Source organism: Melanotaenia boesemani, chromosome 22, assembly GCF_017639745.1.
Source record: "Melanotaenia boesemani isolate fMelBoe1 chromosome 22, fMelBoe1.pri, whole genome shotgun sequence".
In the NCBI taxonomy this organism is placed as follows: Eukaryota; Metazoa; Chordata; class Actinopteri; order Atheriniformes; family Melanotaeniidae; genus Melanotaenia; species Melanotaenia boesemani.
Genome location: NC_055703.1, coordinates 13,929,743 through 13,952,832, shown reverse-complemented (window position 1 = coordinate 13,952,832; position 23,090 = coordinate 13,929,743). Strand labels below are relative to the sequence as shown.

General features: G+C 37.6%; 2 protein-coding genes across 6 annotated transcripts in view; one reads left to right on the top strand and one right to left on the bottom strand.

Moving 5' to 3' along the window:
* The window catches only part of snx17 (sorting nexin 17), a 22,866-nt gene extending 11,070 nt beyond the window's left edge, over positions 1-11,796 (top strand). The window contains exons 7-15 of the mRNA XM_041976660.1: positions 978-1,065; positions 3,832-3,901; positions 4,450-4,542; positions 4,802-5,005; positions 8,607-8,735; positions 9,066-9,143; positions 9,419-9,493; positions 9,622-9,663; positions 9,776-11,796. Of these exons, the coding sequence (XP_041832594.1) occupies positions 978-1,065; positions 3,832-3,901; positions 4,450-4,542; positions 4,802-5,005; positions 8,607-8,735; positions 9,066-9,143; positions 9,419-9,493; positions 9,622-9,663; positions 9,776-9,895 (899 nt within the window). The 3' untranslated portion in view covers positions 9,896-11,796. The remainder of the gene's footprint in view (positions 1-977; positions 1,066-3,831; positions 3,902-4,449; positions 4,543-4,801; positions 5,006-8,606; positions 8,736-9,065; positions 9,144-9,418; positions 9,494-9,621; positions 9,664-9,775) is intronic.
* znf513a (zinc finger protein 513a) lies at positions 9,699-23,090 on the bottom strand. 5 transcript variants are annotated; one of them, XR_006009195.1, is made up of 6 exons: positions 22,885-23,090; positions 20,747-20,856; positions 19,354-19,485; positions 15,296-16,072; positions 13,611-15,161; positions 9,699-9,710 (listed from the first exon to the last, which is right to left on the bottom strand). XR_006009195.1 is itself a non-coding variant. In XM_041976658.1 (6 exons), exons 5-6 carry the CDS (start codon positions 15,996-15,998, stop codon positions 14,206-14,208), a joined length of 1,659 nt encoding a protein of 552 aa, XP_041832592.1. In that variant the 5' UTR covers positions 15,999-16,072; positions 18,799-18,862; positions 19,354-19,485; positions 20,541-20,661; positions 20,747-20,836; the 3' UTR covers positions 12,656-14,205. The 5 variants fall into 5 exon arrangements, 4 of the variants coding, with proteins under 4 accessions (XP_041832592.1, XP_041832589.1, XP_041832590.1 ...); XM_041976658.1 differs by lacking the exons at positions 9,699-9,710; positions 22,885-23,090 and adding exons at positions 18,799-18,862; positions 20,541-20,661 and having other exon boundaries at positions 12,656-15,161; positions 20,747-20,836; XM_041976655.1 differs by lacking the exon at positions 9,699-9,710 and having other exon boundaries at positions 12,656-15,161.

The following is a 23,090-nucleotide window of genomic DNA, read 5'->3' as shown; positions in this document are numbered from 1 at the left end:
AGTTTGTTCTGTAACTTGCTGAAATGCATTAATGATTTATTGGCTGTTCAGCTGGTGGGGGTTTAAACTAATAGCTGACATTTGTGCTGGCTGCACCATGATAACCCAGGCCAGTACTGTTTAGTGAGCTTTTTTTTGTTATTATTAAGTAGTTTATCTTCTTCTCAAAGCAAACCACATGATAGGTGTACAGTTTATAAAGATAAAATTTTATTTTGTCTTTAAACTGCCTCTCAGTCTAAAAGGCTGGAAATGGCGAATCTGAAGGGTTTATTCATTTTTGTGGGAAAACGTTTGTCTACATATATTTTATATGTAAAAGCACTTTAGTGTTCCTTCTCTACTACGTGGGTGCTGGAACTAAATCAATTTGTTGTAAAAGGGCGCTATTTTAAATGCTATGCACCGTCTGAATCTGTAGAAGGGAAGACAAGCTAAATATGACTAGAGTGGGAAACAGAACTGATGTAACAGGATTGTCTGAAAAATTCAGTTTCGCTCTGACAGGCAGCAGGGATCCTAAAGGTCTGTGAAGTAGTTGTGCTGCTCCATTTATTTACTACTTTTTTGACTGAAAATGACCCAAAACATTTTAAGAATTCAATTTTTTTAGGTGTTACTCATGCAGGAGTTTTTAAATATAAAGTAACCAACATTCTTTTTGTTTTAACAGTTTTGAAACCTAAAACTCAAACCTTAAAGCTGTTAAGTCATCTGATTTGCAGCAGGAGCATGTGTCTAAGATCTGCTTCCCTGTAATTTGGGATAGGACTGCAATGAAACTGCTGCAGATAACGACACACATTCTCAAGATATTATCATTTAATTTGCTATAATTATATTTTTAGATATTTAAATGCTTAGCTTTACCCTGCTGGGGACAAATGAGTTGTTACTCACTTTATCCATGTCCTTGATACTCAAACTGCACCTGTTTCTCACTCTACATTTCCCATTTTTCTTTGTTTTCCTCTCAGTTGTGCGGAAGCTTCAGGAGTTTGAGCTGCCTTACGTTTCCATTACCAGCTTACGGAGCTCTGAGTTTCGCATAGTCTTACGGAAAAGGTACTCTCCTTCCACCTGCTCACTTGATAACTTTTGAGTTTGATCATGTTCTTCCTGAAGTTCTCCACCACATTGTTTATTAATCCCACAGAAGAAAAAAGACATATTTGCTTTTTTTACTTTAATTTATGATCTGTGGTGAAGATGGAAACAGTTTGTAACAGAAACCTCTTATTGCAAAGGACATTGCTTATCAATGTCAGACAGTAAGTGTGTTGGGCTGGATTCCCAGAATCTTTCCAGATTAGATGTGACCCGAATCAGCCCAGTGTCACAAAAACTTAAGCTTTCTCTTTCATTATGTGCTGCAGCCATCCTTACAAAGTCTATACTTTTGCATGCACTCTGCATATTTTATGGACCCATTATTTATTTCAAACATTGCAACCTGAAATTTGACACTCTGTCATGTGTCTGTTGCTGCTTTTGGTCCAAATTTAAAGCAAAAGGAGGAAAATAATTTGGGATGCATAGTGCGTACACCCTGAGCTTATTCGTGCTGAAGCAAGACAAGTGATGAATCTTTAGTTGTGCAGAGGACTAAGGATGAGAATGGCCATAGATGCATGTCAACTTTAAAATTTTTACTGTTAATTGCAACAAGTGATTGTTTTATTTATGGTACAATATATTGGGATAGTAATATGTTATTGATAACAATGAATAGGTATGGATAATAACAAAACCCTTTCTTATTACATTTTAAACAATCCTCTATATAACCACATTTCCTCAGATAAACGCTCCTATAACAATATTGACAGTAGCAACAGCAACCAGGCGCTTGACCAACCTTTGATCTGAAAGCCTGACATCTTTAATTTGGCTTAAATCTGAACAAACAAGAATGAGAACCAGGCCAGCATGACACAAGAGATTCATGACATTATGTTTAAACACAAATATTGATCATCGTTAATAAAGAAACACTTTTAAACTCAAGTAAGAAAGTTCCTCACACAAGCAACGTACTTCAGATCCCTACATGGCTCCACCACGCTGTTTTAAGCAAGTTAGAACCTCCCCAGCTGTTGTGGTCTGGCTGTGGTATATTTTATCCTATCGAGGTTGGAACTAAATGTCATCAAGTGCTGTTTGTTCCAAAAGTACAAAAACATGAAACACTTTCCTTGCATGGGACCAAATTTTGTTTCGCAAGAGATACTGATTTCCCCGTTCAGATGGCCTGTTCAGGGAAATCAGTCTGACTACTCCCACTGTCAACAAAACATTTTCTACTTCCTCATGTCTGTTCTTTCGTCACCCTGCCTCCTGCTGACTCTAGAGGTACACAGGATGTTTACTTTCTTTCTCCCTTAAGGAAAGTCTCAGTCTTGCTGACCTAGTTTCACTGTGGAGTGTAGGGGAGCAAGGGAAGGAGGACTGTAGAGCTAACAAGTTGAGAAGGAGGAAAAACAGACCCCCAGTGTATGAGATTACAGGGAAGGATGGGATCAAAATGAATCAAGAAGCTCTTTGGTGTAGAGGGGAATACTAAAATTGGAAGGAATTCACTTGGTACCCAAAGCATTAATGGTAATATAAAAAGTTTTGTTTCAAGTTATATTTTTAGAAAGGAAATCTGTCACATTAACCATCAATGCATGAAGTTTGTATAACTCAGAGTTAAATATAATGTGGCAAAATAGGAGCACTTCCACAAACTTTGGATTCCTGCACCCGTATGTGGTTACATACGTCCCTTTCACTGTCTTTTCCCCTCTCCCTTGTTGCCCGTTTTGCATGACAATGCAGCCATCATGCTTCACATGTATTTAACAACCTCTCCGTCCACTAATCACATCATGTTAAATTTCATGTCTGCACTCAGGTGTTGGAAAAGATGAGTGCAATGAGGATTTTTCTGATTCCCAAAAGTGGATAAAGTATTCACTGGGCACTGGGCAGTATACGCTCTGCTTGAAATTGGTATGAGTTACATAAAGACATTTCATTTCCAGGGGCTGAGTTAATACATTTGGGGTTGAAATATCTGAATTGGCCACACAAAGGGTTTTTGTTTTCTATTCTTTCCTAACTTTTGTTTCTTGTAATCAGATTTGTGCCATTTTCATTTATGGTCCAAGAGTGGATTTTTCTCTGAGTGGTCAGAAAGGAGCCCATACATTTCTTTTTTTAACATCACAATCTGCTTTTCCTGGTCACAGATCACTGAGAAGGTCATTGATTGTTTTTAGTCTGCATACAGAGTTTCCTTCAATGCAGTCGAATAAATGCATAAATCTGTGCCATTTTAAGAGAATTGTCTTGTGAGATGCAATGAGAACACTGCAGACTTCACTGTCTTTTAGACTTTTGAGACCCCAGTCCGGTCTTTTACTAGCTTGGAGCCACAATCATCTTTTTTTTTTTTTTTTTTTTTTTGGCAAAAGATTGCAATCCTCTTGGAATATTAAACAATTTCCATGTTTCATTTTAGGTGATTGGTAAAGTTAACTACAGTCATTTCTGTTTAGGAGCTCAACCAAATAAAGCAAGTTAAGCACTGTTTTCTGCCTCCTCATCCCATTGCACACACACCTCTCTGATGACATTGTATAAAACCCTTATACCACATGCCAAGTCCAAAGAACAAAAATCTAGTTTCATATGCTCATCTGGTCTCTCTCAGCCATATCTGACTGCATTACTCTTTAAAGTCAAAATGATGCAGAGTTGATAATCATAATAGAAACTGAACTCATGTTAATTCAAATGTATGTTGAAGTCTTAATGTGTTGAATGTTTGTGCTTATTCTTTATTAGCTACTGGGACATGGCATATGACAGTGATGTGATGGACAACAGAGTTGGCCTGAATTTGTTATACGCCCAGGTGAGAAATTTCATTAGTCAGGCAAGAAACAGATTTTAAATAAAATTCCTCTTAATGTGCACCGAAACAAAAGCTCCAAAAATTAACTTGATTATATTTGATTACATCTGATGTTTCTTTTTCCTAATGCAAGCTTGCATTGTCCCAGACTCAAATGAAGGACACGTTTATTCTTTCTTTTATTTGGCTTCCTAATGCTTTTGTTCCTGTTCTCTATCATCCGATAGCGACATCAGCTTGTTTTGACTTTGCAACACCTTGAATCCCTTACCTCCCTGTACTCCTCTTTGATCCTGTTAGTAGCAGATTGCTTTTGCTGCAACATCCGTAATCTGTTGTATTAGGCATTTTTAGGGCTGCAAATTTGATCAAAATCTGGAGCTGCTGAGTGTTGCCTCTGTGGCAAATGCTCTCAAGTGTTTCCGCTTATTTCTGTGTAATTAACTGATTTGACTGTTAACTTGAAATCTTATGGGGTGGCACAGCCTTATTTATTTTGTTCATCTGTGCAGAAAGATGAATATCACTTCCTATTTTTGCTTCATCAGACAGTGTCTGACATTGAGCGAGGCTGGATACTCGTCAACAAAGACCAGCACAGGCAGCTTAAATCACTGCAAGAGAAAGGCTCCAAAAAAGAAGTAAGCAAAGACGTCTCTTTTACATGATTCTACCATCACAGCGTGTCACTTAAATCCACTTGTGACACAGATGTCTTAGCACAGGAATAAATCTGTAGCTTACAAAGAGTATTGCCTCTAGTGCATTCTGTTATGCAAGTAACCCAGTTTTCCCATGATATGAATTTTTAATTACATCAGCACAAGAGATTTAAAGCTTATTTAGAGTTTTCAGTCAAGTTATGGATCTAAAGATTTCGCTTTGCTTTTTTACCCCCAGTTCATCCATCTAGGTCAGACTCTCAAATATTACGGATATATCAAGTTTGACCCATGCATCACTGACTTCCCTGAGAAAGGCTGCCAAGTCATTGTCAGCTCCGGCAACAATGAACTCAATTTCCATGTCAAGCTGCCCAGTGAACAGATGAAGGAGGGAAGCTTCAAGGTCACGCGCATGAGGTGTTGGCGAGTCACGTCGTCTGTAAGTGGAAAAGTGTGTATGCATATATGAGGATGAGTTCATTTAACTTTAACTTTCATATTACCAGAAATTCTGAGCCAGCTACAAGGGTTGCTGCAGCTGTGAGATGGTCCATGTACAACCTCCTCTCACCACTGAAATACAAACACAATGTCTCATTCATTGCCAAAAATTTTGTTTTGTACTTCACTTTCTTCCAAAAAACAGTCCAGTTACTCAAATGTACAGCCCACAAGAGGATGATGCTGTACTGATGGACTAAACATAAAACAACATCCTTTATTTAAACTAGTTATGTCTGTTGGCAGGGAGAAAAACTCCACTGGTTGCCACCACCTTTCCAGACCAGTCCTGGCTTCCATGCCGTGCAGAGTTTACATCCTGCAGAGATTTAGCTTGCAAAATTCAGCTTCAAGTAGATAGATGTACAAGATGTCAAAGAATATTACCTCAGTATTTAGCAAACTTTGCAGACAGTATCTGCCTGAGATGGAGGTCTGTAGACTTAGATTTTTGACTGTTCTGTTAGATGGAATGAGGTCCAGCTGATATTGATGCTGAAACAGAGAACATTCCACTTGTGTCTGTTTATCTCTGCCTTCATATTTTCTTCATTTAGGAAATGATCAGTTTAACTCAGTCTGACAGTTTTTATACTTACACTTACGTATTTCTCAATAACCCCCTCGATGAGGTAGTGCTTCGGGTCATGAGCCATTTCTTTTCCCATCCAGCTCTATCAATTATTTATTTATTAATTTTTTTAATTATTTCATTAGTGCATAAAAATTGATCCCAGTCAAAGTTTCCTGACATGTTTTTTCAACCTGGCCTGTTTGATTTTGGGCCCTCCAGGGCTTCTTATCTTGAAATAAATCCTCTGAGATTATAGTCATGAAATACTTTCTTGATTGTTGACAAGACACATGTACACTTGCATCCTGGAGAGCATTATTAACTTTGTGTGTGTGTGTGTGTTTTTTTTTTATTAAATATGGAACTCATTTTTCAACTATTGAGATGACACACAGCATACCAAGCAACAGTAACAAGCCGAGTATCCAAATACTTTCTACCCCCTGCACTTTGGACATTGTATTAAAAACACTTCATCTTACATGTTTTTTTTTTGTTTGTTTTTTTCCTAAGCATTTTTATATCACATCCATTATTTAATTTCCTAATAACTGCATATACAGAGCCAAAACAGACAAAATGCAACTTTCCAAATGCTAAACAGGGCAAATGGTTCCAGTCACACCAAATATAATTCCTGATCTTTTTCCCTCTTAACCATTGTTGACAGGAAAGAAGGTAAAGGTGCTATTCTACACATCATAGGTCACGTGCTTAATGTCTGAAGCTACTGTTGAAACCAAATGAACTCATGAGATCTTGTGAAGCTGCATCATCCCAGCAGATGACAGCAACCAATCATTCAGGCTGACAGCATAAGTTTGTTTCCCGGTGACTCATCGGTGATGTATTGTATTTTTAGTGGTGATAAACAACATCACTATCATTTGTTATTTTGTATAAAATATAAGCAAATATTTAATCAGTTACAATCTGACTGAGAACATAGAAAATAAGATTTTATTTAAAAGGCGGATGGTCAGACTGTTTAGTTTTGTATTGCATTAAATGTCTGAGCAGCTTGATAACTGTGTGGATCACAGAAGCTTTCATAATTATTCAAAACTTAATTTGCACAGATCTCAAGACACATAGCAACACTTACAATTAAAATGAGTCTTGGCCTGTCTGATTACAGAGTGAGCGCTGACGCTGCCCAGCAGGGTGATTAATTCCTTAGCTAAATCTGAGGTCAAAGTCATTTTAATGAGCCCTTTCCTGTCCAACAAAATATTCAAAGCAACTCATTTAGTGCAGAGCTGAAACCCCCCCTCATAGCTGAACCTCAGATTACATCCGGAAGAACTTGTATAAACAAGATGTGTTCCTCTGGCTCTGAGGAAACAGTCTTGGTGAGGCGCACAGCCTCCAAAAATGAGGAAAGAAAGTTTGTTCCAGGGAGCTGTGTGTGTGTGTGTCTCAGAGCTTAACATATTTTTGAAGGCATTTGAAATTCCCTACTTGTATAAGTTGACACACTTGTTAGCGTGTGTCAACTTAAGATTCGGTTGCCTGTTTTTTTTTGGGGGGGGGGGGGTTATGCAGCAGCTCAAGAACTGCAGCCGTAGGATAGAAAATGGGATTTAGCTGCATATGTTGACCTCCAGCCATTCAGAAGAATAAAAAGCTTATCCTCTACCTAAGAATGTGAGTTGGATCCTGGTCAAAAGATTTGGAAATCTTTTTATTTTTGGTGAGCTCACACAAGAAGACAAATTTAACTAGACAGCTGAAGGAAGAAAAACATGACATAATACAGCACCATTCAGAGGTTTACATACGCTTACTCTTATTATTTCTTTAAACTGATCTATTTGTACATGATCAAAATTTTGGCTAGATTTAGTTTTTATTTGCTGCTTTTTCTGATGTAAACACAAGATCTAAAATATACATACATAAACTTGCATACAGGTGAAAAATATTCTCTTTATTTTATATTTGGTTGTATCTTCCTGGACAAAAGTCATCCTGGTCTACAGTAGCTGATTCAGAGGGAAGAATTTATTCTCCCTTTTTCCCCAGTTTGAGCAGCACAGAACTGCCTCAGACCATCACTATACTTCATATTTGCCTCTGGTATACTTCTGATTACTGGTGAATTGCAACCAAATGCTCATTTATATTTTTTCTGACCACAGTACTTTCCACTATAAAGTTTTCTTGTTTATATGTGTAACCAGCTGCAAACTTTTAACAACTTCATGCTGCTCAGGGCTGGAAATGTTTCCAGCTGCCATTGGTCACTGGTAATCTGGGGGTTTAGTGGGGGGTTAACACAAAGAGACAGACATCCAAGCTTAGTTATAGCCACGGTAAATTTCCATTTACTAATTAAATGCATGATTCTGATGGACACCTAAAGAGAAAACCACTTAAGGCACATGGAGAGGCAGTAAGCCCCTCAAACCCCTTGAACTCAGCACAGTGGCTGCATCTCACACAATGCACATTTGTATTGAACTGACAGATGATCTTTGAATCTGCACTTGCATAGAAATGACTCCAAGATGTATTTCTGATTGGTATACTGTAAATCTGCAATCCTCAGCTTCTCTGATGCTTCTTGGACTTTCACACAGTGTTATACACCGTTCAGCCCAGCAAGCACTGCCAAACACATGCCGCTTCCAGTTAATCACTGACAAACAGGGAAGAGGCTTTAAAAAGCTTGGAAGAATTTTTTAAGTTTGTATGTATAATTTTTAATTTTGTCTTGACTTCAAAAAAGCAACATGAAATTAAATTTATATCAAAGATGTATGCTTTAAAGGCCTAACTTGAAAGCCCAATATTGCCATGACATTGATGTCCATGATGAATGAAATAAATTCTAGTGTATGTTCTAACAGCCATTGCAGCAGACGCTGCAGTGTTTTGAAGATACTGATGAAAGTGACCTTGATGATAACTGCCAAGCACCAAATTATAAAACACACTTTTCTTTCTCTGTCCAACACTTCAGCAAGTCCCCATATCCAATGGTACATCTAATCCCTGCAGCTCAGCCAAGTGCGAGGTGAAGCTAGAGCTTGCGTTTGAGTACCTGATGAGCAAAGACCGCCTCCAGTGGGTCACCATCACCAGCCAGCAGGTAAGGGCTGTTCAGTGGGGAGATTAGACATTTTGGCGTTCACTGAATGCAGCATCTGAATTATCTTTTTGTAAATGAATTGAAGGGTTTATTTGCCTTCTGTGTGTTGAGAAACGTACTTAAATTCGCAAGACAGACATAAGCCAATTTGCCTTTTGGATTTCTTCATTGACACATTGCTCCAAAGCTGAAAACAAGGTGGCAGCAATGAGCATGTTACATGGAGCAATATTTTAAAATTATTTTTAAAATGTATCAGAACAACAGCAGGTAAAGCTATACTAATTAGCATTCACATGCCAAATGTCTTGGACTTCCTTCTTGTTTCAGGCCATCATGATGAGTATCTGTCTCCAGTCCATGGTGGATGAATTAATGGTAAAGAAGTCAGGTGGCAGCATAAAGAAGGTTTGTGTTGGGGGGGAAAAAAATATCACTTTAGTTTATATTTTATGCTTTTATTTTCGGAGGAGATAGACTTACTTTTGTTTAATGTGACAGTGACATTTTTCTGCATTATTCTGCACACCCATTACATTGATTGTGGTTACCAAGATGGTAGTGTTAGCTGTAAAATCGCAATAATTTTAAATGCTAAGCAAAAATATTCTTTAAATCTACATGTTTTCCCTCTAAGTAGTAAGATTTGTTGTTTTTACTTGTTCTGCTGTCCTCTGTTTCAGTTGCTGAGAAAGCGACACAACGGCTCCATTCACCGGGCTGACAGTCAGCAAGCTGTGAAATCACCCCCTCTACTGGTGAGCAGTGGCATAGCAGGCCAAATGTTTCTGATTAAAGTTTTGGTGCAGATATCAGCTGCAGGGTGATTTTGACTGTTGTTTTTTTTTTTTCTTCTTCTTCTTTTTTTTGTGTGTGTGTGTTGAAGGACTCTCCTGATCCAAACCGTGAACAAATTGTCAAACTTTCAGTAAGTACTTCGCTTTCTTTCTTGGCAGTGGGGTGAAATAGTCTATTCTCTGAACATTTTCTGATAAATCTGTCATTCTAATGTTAACTACACCACTGATTATTTCATTTAGACCAAGCTGAACTCAGTGTCTCTCAGAGGGATCAGTGCCTCCAACTCTGCTAACGACATCAGCGGCGATGATTTCCACGGCAACTATGCTTTCGAGGGAATCGGAGATGATGACCTGTAACCCACAAGTCAACTTCTTGCCATTTTCATTCCACTGTTGACGAATAAGATTACTAATTTAACGAGCTGAGCTGAGCTGAGCCGAGCAGAGTCGAGCGGTCCTCACAGGTGTCTACTTCTGCAAGATTGTAGCTTCTCCCTGGAGAAATTGCTGCCTTATGCTCTCATTTAACCTTTACTGACTCGTCCTTTGTTTTATAATTTTTGAAGACTTTGAAGGCTCATTTCAATTTGTATTTTAGTCACTATAGTCTCCATGTTAAAACTTTGTCCCTGTGTTGTTTGATCCACATGAAGAAAGCCTTGATTCTTTTATGAGTGGCTGCATGTTCGTCTCCAACCAGAGAGCCAAATGTTTAGTCAGACCTGCCACTAGTGATAAAATAACAGAACTGGGCAAAATGCTCAGAATTATCCAGTGATTTCCAGCAAAACTTATATCACAGCTGTAAATAATTCATGACAAACGCTTAGATATATGGTTGTTTGGCTTGGCTACATACCAAAACATGTTTTCATAATGTTAGTAGTACTGTGTGAATCATGCTACTCATGTGCCAAGTTAGCAAATTTCTTTAGCAGAGGTTATAAGAGGTGTCGCTCGTACTGCCTTCAGAAGTAGTCTGATGCCTTAACTTTAACCTTTTTTTGCCTCATGGGGGTTATCTTTTCCATCAAGCATGGGTTGAAACTAAACAGTTGAATCATCCGGCATTAACTAGAATCTTGCAGAACTTGATGGAAGGTTGATTTGGTTGAGCTGCTTGCACTTGCTGAACCCATCATTTTGCACAGTATTACAGATAGAGATGAATGTTTGAGTGGAAGCTCAAGCGTGAATTTTAAATTTGTGTGGAGACCATTTTTTCCAAGAGGGCTCCGTAAATCCATTTGTGATGTTCTTTTTTTTTTTTTTTTTAACAAGTTTAAGGTTTCTCATTAATGCCAAATTTAGTTTACTAAAGCATTTTGCACAAAATAAGCATAAAATGATGAAAATGTCACTTTTTATATTCTGTACATGCAATTAAGCATACTGAACATTTACTAATATCTTTATCATCATAGCTTATTGTAATCAAATAGATCAAATATAATCTAAGCTGTGTGGAACGTTTAAATGGACCAACATTTATCATGTTTACATAATGCTTAGGGGACTTTTTAGTTTAAAAGGAAAGTGTTTACAAATTTTGCATCTGATTTTCTTCATCTTTGTGTTTTTCTGGAGATGTGATAATGTTGGGAGCATTCTTTGGGGCTTCAGTTCATTGTAATCTGTATATTGTGCCAATCACCTCAGAGGATTTAGACAAAAGGTGCTTTGGAGTGGCTAACGTAATCTTAACTGCTGGAGTGAACAAGATTTAAGGCAACAAAATGAACATATCTCACTGTTTTTAGAAGACATAGTTACCTTTTATTGTCAGCTTATTTTTAAAAAACGTCTGTTTCTTAACATATCACGAAGCCTCTAAATGTAAATCTGTGCCAACCCATCAGCAGCTTTATTCTCACTCGTAGCCAAAACAACAGCATTTAATGTTCATAACGTAAATGTCAAGTTCTTCAGTTCTGCTGTGACTCGTCTTAATTGGCTTTTACAGTAAGAAGGTGGATGTGGAAACTTTTTTTTTTTTTGCTTGTTTTCTTAGTTCCTGTCAGTACAAAGTACACAATGCTGCAGGTTTGGGAGGTTTTTTGGTTAGTAAATGTGTAGGTGCCAAATTACATCTAAAAGTGCAGTTTTTCATCAGCATCAATTTGAAACACTCAGAGCAAATGTCGTTTCATGAACGTTGACTGACTCGATTCATCCCACTAATGTTGATTTTGATTTTAGTGGAAATGTCAGCATCTGCTCTGTTTATGATGAAGCTAAAATAAACTCTGACATTCAAATGTTTGTGTGGTCTGTCAATTAATGGTTTATGCCAGTCATTGCTTAGTCCTACTGCTGCAGCAGCTTTAGTGCTCTATGTAGACTGGTGGTGCAGGCAGTGCAGAACCACAGATTTGGTGATGATGGACTATTGTCTGTTTGATGAACTGTCAAGGTGTGAAATGTCATAGTTATGACTAATAAACATACAGGAGCCATTGTTGAGGCTGTTGATAGAAATTGTGTTCAATGAAAAGCTGCGTTACATACAACATCCTTCTTCAGCGAAGAAGGAACAAACTGTAAATTGTATTATGTAAAATCCTTTAGCCAAAAGGAAAAAAAAAGGGTTACCTAACTTCTCCTTTGGGCTTTTATCTCAATATATTTTAAATAAAAGTGCCAATTGCTGGGCACACCTTAGAATGCCTTCATTGTTTACATATCTACAGCAACTATTGGTTATTAATTAGTCAACAAACAATGCTCAGCATTACTTTCATATTTGTGCCAAGTCAATATCCTCCTGGCCAACTGATCCAAGCTTTGCTCTTGTTTTTATTGCACAATATTCAGTCACTTCTGTGACACTTAAAAAAATAAATAAAACAGAGTATCACCTTTTAGGTCTTACAGAAATCCTGCCAATTGTCAATAAAGCAGCCTAGACAATTTGGGCATCTATTGGAGATTTGTAAAGTTTGCCTTCTTTAATCAATGTCAGCACAGCACACCGAGGCTGTGCAGGCAGCACACCGCGGTCCAGCATCTTACTAAAACATTTCATGTTTTTGTCACATATCTTCGCATTATTTGGCTTACTTATAACCGATGTTCTGTATGTGGAAAGGTCACAAATTTACGATTCCTTACATCCACTGAAATCAATTCCATGTGTTTATTTCAACCTCCTCACTTAAGGCATTTATGAGAAACTGCATAAAGACACAAATGGCAACTTGCAGAATGGCTGTACCAATCTGTGGGATGGATGCTCCATGGTGACAGCAAGTTGGCGACCTGGAAAATGTCTAACTTGCATATAATATTCTTTCACAAAGAGTAAATTTAGATCGGTTATTTTTCTCATCATGGTGACTAAATGACACTTCACACACTGAAAGTAAAATGCAATCTTAGCAGTGTATTACAGCCACATTTGATAGAAAGAAAGAAAAGAAAAACAACAAAAAAACAACCATTACACACTCACATGCTAATAGTGTCACCTTTTTTTCTCCATTTCACAGTAAACAGGAATAAAACAGACATGGTTCAACAGTCTCCCTTTAAAAGGCTTCAAAAAGCCTCAAAGGGTATTTAAGATGCAAAACTAAAAATATGTGGCAAGTACAAGTTTATGTAAGGATACTTCATTACAGACATTTAGTCACTCCTGAATCACAAAAAAAGTCTGTTTTTTTACTTGTTTTTATACCTAAACCTGCCAACATACAGCTGTGCAGGACTGTGCTTTTTTTTAACCAAAGGACTGCAGACAGCTCAAACTTGCTTTTGCATGCAATTTTAGTGTTGAAAATAACTAGAAACCATTTCTTTTCCAACATTTAACCATTACAAATCAAGAATTTAGCGTTCTGAGTAGTTTGACAAAAATGACAATATGGTTTAAACACAGACGGTTTTTTAAATGAAGGTAAGGTTGATTCATTTATTAATAATTTTAACAAGTTTAAAAAGAACTCCAGTACTATTAAACATCACTTTTGTAATGCATACATTAATCGAAAGGCATTACCAGAACTTGACAGAGCAAAATACGGCTCTGTCATACAAACTCTGTTTAAAGCTGCATTGTGTAGTCAAAAAAAACTGTATTTAAAGTAACCAATAAAGAACATTACAGGCAAATTGATAAATTTGTTGGATGTGTGAACAATTATTTTGTTAGTACAAAAAAAAAAAAAAAAGATTATAGACTGACTTGTGCAACTAAAAACTCAAATATTTCTCATTGTTGTATTTGAAAATGAAGCTAATCTAAACAGTGCAGCTTTAACAGTGCAGACAAATGTATACATTAGTTCCATCAAAATTCAGATTTTTTTTGGCAGCGTCTTCCTTTCTGGAATGAAAATCTGACATATAGTGTGAGAGTAAAATGTTATTAATCAGGCATATTTCAGTTTTGACAATCTGACAATGGAGATCAAATGTGTTTTTCCTGACAAATAAAACAGAGTAAAAGACAAACTTATCCACTTCAATGAACCTTCAAAAGGCATCAAAATTTTCAGAACAAGGTTTTCTTATTTGTGCGAGATAATACATATGAACAATTAGCAGCCTCAGAAGAAATCTGACATAACACTAAAAGACCAACACACTTTAAAACTATATAAAGGCTCTGTGAAAAAACAAAACAAAAAAAACATGTTGCTGGTAGCTTAGATTTGCTCAGTTATAATTTATGCAATCTCAAGTTTGTAGCACGGGTGTATTGCCTGACCCCCTTCCCTTGGCATATACTGCATATCAACGCCTGCTTCTTTTCGGTGAGTTTGAACACCGGTTCCCATCCCTTTCCTCACGTTCTCCTCTTCATCATTTCCAGTCATTGGAACTTTCACCCAGCCATCTGTGGCCAGGCCGTGTTTCTTCTGGTGTCTTTTATAGTTGTCCCAGTGTCCGGTGGTGTAGCCGCACTCCTGGCATTTGTACGGCTTTTCACCAGTGTGTCGAAGCATGTGCCGCTTCAGGTTCATGCTCTGGTTGCAGCTGTAACTGCAGACGGCACACTGGAAAGGCTTCGCGCCAGAGTGCACTCGCTGATGCCGCTTTAGGTTGGCCAAGTTCCCGCACGCGTAATCGCACAAATGGCACTTGTAAGGTTTCTCTCCCGTGTGCACTCTGTGGTGGCGCTTGAGGTTGTCAAAGTGTGCTGAAGCATACTCGCACTGTGGGCATTTGTATGGTTTCTCACCGCTGTGAGTTTTCATGTGGCGTGCCAGGTGGTTAGGATAGTGTGTGAGGAAAGGGCAGGCTGCACAAGTGTAAACCTTGTCACTATGCTCACCAGGGCTGTTGGGAGATGATGATGAGTCTTTAGTCAGCATTTCAAGGGTACACTTGGCACAAATCTGGGCGGAGGAACCGTCCTCATCTTCTAGGACGATGCCGCACAGACGACAAGTAAAAGGAAAAAGTGACGGAGGGAGGGCAGCGCCATCTGTTACACCCCCTCTGGTGGCTCTGCTGCTACTGCTGCCTGACATCTCCAGCAGTGGTGGAGGGTGTCCAGGAGCTGGATTTGAGGCAGGTATGGGTGGTGGCGATGCTCCCTTTAAGTCATCAAAGGCTGATAGGTAGTCACTGTTCTGGGCTCCCAAGCTGAGGTTGGATGTCGGCCTTGTAATTTCTGAGACTTCAAACAATATTACAAAGTGTGTTATTAAGTTTTAATAGAAACTGTTTATCTCATATCAACACTGTGAATAAAGACAATTCAAAAGGCACAAATTGCATAATCAAAATGCAAGAAATGACAAGCAGTCTTACCTGAAGCAACAGACACTTCCTCATTTGGTCTTTGCCCGCTCACAGGCCTCCTCACACTGTTTTGGCCACTGGAAGGTTGTGGCGAGGTCTCCGGTCCCACCCCAACAGAAGGTACATGCATGCGCTGGTGCCTCTTCAGGTTACCAAGGGAACTGCAGGCAAAAGTGCAGCTTTCACATTTGTAGGGTTTTTCCCCTGTGTGAATGCGCAGGTGTCTCTGCAGGTTCACCAGCTGGGCTGATGCATAAGTGCACAAGGGACAATTAAAGGGCTTTTCCCCATTGTGTGTCTTCATGTGACGCTTCACATGGTTGGCATAACGTGAGGAGAAGCCACAGAGGTGACACGAGTGCTGTTTGGCTGATTTGTCCTCAGCTGGCAATGTCTTCTCACCCACTCCGTTTCCCAGGTCTTCACAATCAATCTGTGAATCGGCACAAATCTGCGAACCTGAACGAACCCCACATGTGCTCCCAAAAGGTGAACAGAAGTCTGTACTTTTGGCTTCCCGTGAGGCTTTGCAACACCTAAGGCAGTACGGACCAACTAGGTCTATGCCAGGTCCAAGAGGTTCATCGCGAAGCTGTCCGCAGCCCCTGCAGGACAGGTAAGGAGGAAAACTGGGCTCAGACTGGGCTGCTCTGCCCTCGTCTTCCCTTCCATTGTCAGTTGTACTACATGAGTTGTCTGTTTCGCTTTCCATACTGAGCCGGCTGTAGGTAGAACTCTCCTCATCAGCCAGGGGACACACGGAGAAACCAATTTCAGCAGCTACTTCTGTGCAGGAAAGACAAACACAAGCATTACCATAGCTATGACAGAGCACAGCATAAACAAATGGAAATCCAATACATTCAAACTATTAATAAAAGGTCATATAGGTTAATACAGTAAAACATATATAAAATAAACCAATAAAGTGTGGAGCAGCATTGGGATTGGCTAAGAGGAAGGGGCAGGAATTGGAAAGTAAAATTATTAAATACGTTTTTTTGTTTTGTTTTTTTTTAAGCAGCATAATTTTAAGAAAATGTAATTAAATACTAATATCCATAATCCATATCAATAATTCAAGTTATTCCTTCATAAATAAACCTGTGAGACATGGATTAAAAGCAGCATTTGGATTCAAATGGTACCTTTTAGTAAACCTCACCAAATGACTCAAAAGTGAGAATATATATTTAAAAAAAAAAAAAAAAAAAAAAAAAAAAAGTGATTTTCAGCAGCTACTGAAAATGTCACTCAAAATACATCACAATGTTTTCAAGACAAAACGCCTCTTTTCTCATTAAAATAGGAAACACAGAAAACTCAAAGTGTAACAACTGCTACTCACAGTGCTGCCGGCCAGGCCAAGAGACACAATCTTAGATAAAGAAAAGACACACACACACAAAAAAAACCTTTTTCCTCTCAAAAAGTCAAAAGAAAAGCTTCAACACTTCCAACGCACAGGAATGTGTGTTGTGTTGCTGTGGTTGCAGCTTCTGGGTGGAAAGAAGGAAGATGGAGACCACCTTCCTTCCCAGATGCTGACGCAGAGAGTGATGAAGACGAGAGCTGAGACTGCCCTTTTATCCTGTCCCATGGAACCCTCGTGGATGATTACCGAGCCTAATGATAATGATGATGACTATAATGGTGAGGCTGCTGCTTCTGATGATGATGATAATGATGATGAGGGCAAAAGATGATGATGGTGGCAATGGTAGTGATGATGATGATGATGATGATGATGATGATGATGATGATGATGATGGGGGAAACGATAATGGTAGTGGGAACAGAGGCTAGAGATGACGATGATGATGATGAATAAATGCCTTCTTATAATGGTGTCCTTGATGGTAATGGTCCTATTTTTATGACCCTTGTATAATATTAGTGTCTCGCTTCCTTTTTCTACTTTTCCATTTTTCAGATCACTCAATCTGAAAAAGAGCAAGCTGTGAAATAGCTGGTTGTTCGATTTCACTGACTGCTACATAGGAGGGCTACACCTCATCGCCTACAAACTAAAAACCTCTGACTTTGGTAAAAAGCTAAGAAAGGGAAAAAATAGATAAGACTATCAAATCATCAAACAAACAGTTCAATCTGTAGAGAACATTAAAAGTGACGTACAGAAGCTAATAGACACATTTTATGGGGAATAAATCAAGGTCTTATAAAATATATCAATAGAAATAGCTGCAACAAGTGAAAACAAAGGCAAATAAGTGTGTATATATGCGGGGCTGAGAGTGGGTTTTGGGGACCAACCACATTAACGAAAGTTTTGTGACTGTTGTGTCTAAAAACGCTAAAAGGCAGTGTAGTCTTCAGTCAAGAAAAAACAATAAAAAGCATCACTTTAGATGAGAATTTGAAGCAGCTAACAAAATTAGCTCAGCTTTTCTCTCATTTTCCTGTTTTTTAAACAGGACAACAGTTGTGATGTCCTAAGACACTGATTCAGACATAAATGAGACAAACACTGAGATCTCTGTGGATAAACAGTCTCCCTGCATTGTGCTTTACTTCAGATGCAATGGAAGAGACATTTAGAAGGACATAATGGCATTGCTTTTGTGGTAGATTTCTGAAAATAAATAAATAAATAAAACCTTAGCTAGTTTGTTATGAAATCAACTTATAACTAGTTCTTTTCTATCAGAGATATGGACACACGATTGTGCTAGCCAACATACACTGAATGCTGTTCTGACCCTAACCCATTTTAAATTCTGAACAGCGCTTTAAAGGAAGTACTCGGCCTTGCTCCATCAGATGATCGGACACCACCTGCTATTTCTAGGTTTGTGCATGTGTCAAAGATGATGTGGTCTTTTACCTGTAATAGCAATTCAAACTACTTTATTGCAGGGGCCGGGTGTGTAATTCTCATACTAAATCAAGGACACCACTTAACACATCATGAAAACATGGAGAGGTTATGATGTAGTTTTATTTCTACTTCTGCCTTCAAGTTTTGCACACTGGCCCAAAAACCACCCCCATGACCTTAATACATGCCATCACTGAATAAGAAATATCTGAGGTGATAAAAAAAAAAAATCACAAAATGACTCAATCTGAGGCATTTGGTATTTATCATTTAGAAAATCATAAGCAGGCTTGTCATGTGCTGAAGGAGACAGCAGGAAGTACATGAGCTGGAACAGTGAGATTCACAGTAAGGATCCAAATGTGCGTAATGTACTAGCAAAACATCTGCATACATCATTAAGAAACATTTGGCACAACTAAACAACATTTAATTAAAAAAAATGTTCTCCTAATTAAATTGAAACTGTCTACCTGCACACAGGGGATCCACAGATTACAATGCAGCAGATAAACCAGCCCTGTTGATTAAATCATTTTCTTTGACTGGTTTGGGGACATTCTGTCTCAAAAAAAAAATACAATAACATTTTGGTCCACTGTCTTTCGCAATTTACTCTACCAAACAAATCATAGCTCAAAACTTAAGACTAAATTCCTTTTGGGCCACTTACCATTACTTGGCAGAGTAATGGTGAGTACACTTAGACTGGATGGAGGGACAGACTTCCTCAAGATCTGAATATAATAAAAAGAGATATCTAAAGCCATTTTAAGACACCAAGAGATCATTTACAGAGGAAAGACTTCTACAGGTGGACATTTTTAGATGTATAATCAATGCCAAGAGAGGAACATCATGTTATTAGCTTTTCTTTCTGCCTCTATAAATTAAGGACAGCCAGGCTTTCATTTAGAAGCAACAACAAGAATCACAACTTCTCTGCAAGGCTTTAGTGAGTAATGTTAAAATATATACCACTGGAACAAAAGGAGGCAGTGAGCTGTTCAGTGAAGAGCCATAAATAACAAATTGCACATTTCTAGCTCTTTGTGCAGCATAAAATCAGACTAACTTTACACATTACTCACTATTTTATTAAAAGCATTGGCTGTACTTTATAAAGACACACCTCTTCTTCTTCTGGGGGTCACTAGAACATCCAGGGATGAAATACCAAGGATCATAGCCGTTGACATGTATTTACCAAAAATGTTAAATTACAAACCTGCAAACTTTTCCAGGCCTAGAATCTTGGCATGATCAGGATCACCAAAGTCAAGGTCGTGTCCTAGAAGGAAGTCGGTGTCTAAGGGGAGATTTTCAGGAGCTTCAACGGCTACACCATCTTCAGAATCCACTACGGTCACAGACAATCAAACATTTATTAACTAGTAATTAATTTATATATTTTTCCCCAATATAAATACTGAAAATGCGGACATAACTACACTTTTAGGTGCACATTTAGACCACTTATAAGTAGAAACCACCTTAATGTTAAAAGTCAAATTGATATTGATTGAACACATTTACATAATGAAGATGCTGCCTTAAATCACCAAAGAAGTAGCATTTCAGTTAACATTAATCTTTCCAGTTGGTTGTTGTGATATTGTTTTTGGAAATTTCTTCAGAGGTTGCTACAAAGGCTTAAAATAATGATCATTTTGAATTTCAGACACTTCATTTTCCAAGCAAAAATGAACCGCTAACAGCTGACAGATGGGATGCTTTCACTGCAGTTTCGGCTAATGATGCCTACAACTTGGTCTCTTAAGCTTGATGGAATCTAAACAACCACCAAACAGCTGTCACGCTTCAGAGAAACCTTCAGAACGATTCAAGGACATGATACTTAGCAGCTCTTGGTAGTTATTAAAGTATTAGCATTATACTACCATCTACTGGTAATTTGATTTTCTGACCTAACACATTGTGTGGGAGGCTTCACCTTTACACAGTAGTAAAATAGATCACATAAATAGCTGGACATTAGGTGGAATTAAAAAAAAAACTGTTATTTTAGGACAGGAAAATAGGTTTACTGATGTGTACAAATTAACTGCAGGACAGTAAATGCTTTTTGGTTTATTGTCATTACATTCTATGTAATTGTTCAGGTTGCTAGATTACAGAAACTACTTGCTATTATAAATCTGCAGCATGTGTGTCATGTATAAGCAAAATTTTACAATCTCTAATATATATATACAACTAATAACACATCCATTATTAAAAAAAAAAGAATGCCAAACCACAATAAGCTAAAAAAGAATGTTTTATCTGAACAAATAACAGTTCATTTCCAGCTTTCAAAACAGCTAATAATTGTACAATTTACTGAATATTTTAAAATTTACTTCACTGTGAGAAAATTCCACTTTCGCTCTCAATGACTTCATTATTACTTACAGTGCTGGTTGTTCAGTTTTTGTGTTTTTTTACCAGCAATATCTGGTTTCCAAAAGTGAGCAGGGAAAAGGACAAATGTTGCAAACAGCCAGGACAATGCTGGCAGACAATTAACCTGGATCTTAAAAAAAAACAAAAAAAAAAGAAGACAAGTAGCTGAGTCATGCCTCAGCTTTTCAGCAATACAAAGGTCTCTAAATACTTACACTTCACAGGCTGTGGATTCTGTTGTTTTTTTCTTGGCATCTTCCACTCAGCCTCTCCGTTTGTTCCAACGTCTTGTTGCAGACTTCCACAACCATCAGCTCATTCTCATCTGTTTGAGAGAAATCTGTCAGTATCTCTATACACATAAGGCAGATGACGCATTGTTAGATTTGTTGTAAAATTGACCAGAATATGTAAAATATTAATTAATTACTTAATATAAACTAGAGGAATAATTTTATTGAAACAACTTAAGAGTGTCCACATGCGGTCAAAGCAAATCTAATTAAGTAAACCAAGCTGTGCTTAAACTGCACAAATAAATAAAAAAGATCTGAAGGGATATTAATAGCCACATAAACTGTTTGGCACACTGTGAATCCTTGAAGATGATTAAAGTAGAAAGAAGACACATTCACCACATCTAGCTAATTGAACAGGAGCATGGTCTGGTTCTTCTACAAAAATTACAATATATATTGTATTGTATTTTTGAACATTTCTCTTAAACCTGAGTAGATCATTTTGAAACACAGGGAAAACACATCTAGCTAGCTTTTGACTTCTAGCTTTCCATATGCAAAATAGCTGCTTTTCGAAACATAAATAATGCTGTAAAATGAAAATAAAATATGTGTGAAATAATAGTTTTCTTCTACATGGCAAAAAAGCACTGACTTCACACCAAACTGATTACGTTTTAACAGCAAAACTGTCCACTGAAAAAGTTTGAGTTTTTCAATTTTTCCTTATTTTTACAATGTAAAGTGATTGCAGCCCAGCTCATTACAATCGTGCACAATTAGAAAACTGCAAATGACACAAGTACATTAGCAAAATTACACCCAGTTACTGTGCATTTACCTTTACTTTAACATACAAAGTCAGGTGGTTATCCCCCAGTTGGTGAAACAGATATTCCATTAATTTCCTCCTTTTACTGCAACCTTTTATTGGAATGCTATTTAGGCTGGCAAGCCATCCTCCGCCAAATTACACCTTATTTTTCTATAACCAACAATATCGGACAGGGATGACTTTTGCCATACATCTCACTCTGGCACATCTCTTCTGCAATTAACACAGCATGAAAACAAAGCAACATTAGCAGTAACACACAGTTTTTGAATGTGAGATGTGCTGATCTGCCAATTTTTTTTTTTTTTTTTTTTTACCACCTGAAATTTTTAAGGCACTTCTGAAAACGGATTTATTGTGAAATCAAGTAACCATGATATCCCTTGTCTACAGTACCATCAAAGATTTAAATCACGGTAGCTGAAGGGGCCAGATTCATTCTTAATCTGCAAAACAAACATCATATTCCAAAGGCAACCCTTGACTTCTTGAAGGATTAAAAAAAAAAAAAAAAAAAAGAAAAAAGCTATGTCTGTATACTCACATCAAGTCAATGAAATTTTTTATTATACACACACACATACATACATACATACATACATACATACATACATACATATATATATATATATATATATATATATAAAATTCTAAACCATTTTCTCTTTGGTATAAACACTCTTAGAACGAAGTTAAATTTTGCTCCTTAAACATACAGTCAATTTGACACGTTTTTGATAAAATGTCAACAATTAAAGATATCTGATTAAATATTTCTTGACGTAATTCTGCGTGATATTAACATATATGAAGTCAATCACTACATTTATATTTTTTCAGCTTATTTGGACATGTCATGCAGATTCAGGAAGAAATCAAATAAAGAAAGAGCTACTAATAACGGCTAAATGCATGGTTTTTCCTGATTTATCTGCACTGTAAACAAAAGCCATTAAGCTGTTTTAGCAAAGTGGCTAACATGTTAGCTTTTGTCTTGCAATACATTAACAAATTATACAAGTCGATTGGCAAATTAAGCCATCAAATGCAGTAGAATACAGCTGCACAATACTCCAAGAATGGCTAGATATAATTCAAGAAACTGCAAGACTGCAGCCCTGAGAGTATAGGCAATCAAAACGCATCCCCATTTGCACGTAGTAATGACTGAAGCATACCATCTTCAGTGAATGTTACCCGCAGAAGAACATATCACCGAACAGCTAATTAGCCGAGTGGCTAATGTCAACTTCACTGGTTAGCGATCAAGCTAACTTACCTATAAAACGTAAATATTCCGGTCGATTGTAAAGGTTTTTATCGTTGGTAAACTCTCCATTAGGTGGGAAGTATTTTTCCTCAGACATCCGACATCTGAAGATCCGCCATTTCTTCATGAGCTGCGGTGACAAAGAAAGGCAATTAATGGTATTTTTCATAACTTAATTGATTTTCTGATTCGCCTGTGATCCAGCGGTGGCAACA

What these genes read in the sequence shown, in the direction of transcription:
- znf513a (XM_041976655.1), bottom strand. Translation starts at nt 20,786, where the DNA reads ATGCCAAGAAAAAAACAACAGAATCCACAGCCTGTGAAGT. An exon ending in AGGCCTGGAAAAGTTTGCAG is followed by an intron (nt 16,073 to 19,353) that starts GTTTGTAATTTA and finishes TTTCCTGCACAG; the next exon opens with AAGTAGCTGCTGAAATTGGT. An exon ending in GGAAGTGTCTGTTGCTTCAG is followed by an intron (nt 15,162 to 15,295) that starts GTAAGACTGCTT and finishes TATTGTTTGAAG; the next exon opens with TCTCAGAAATTACAAGGCCG.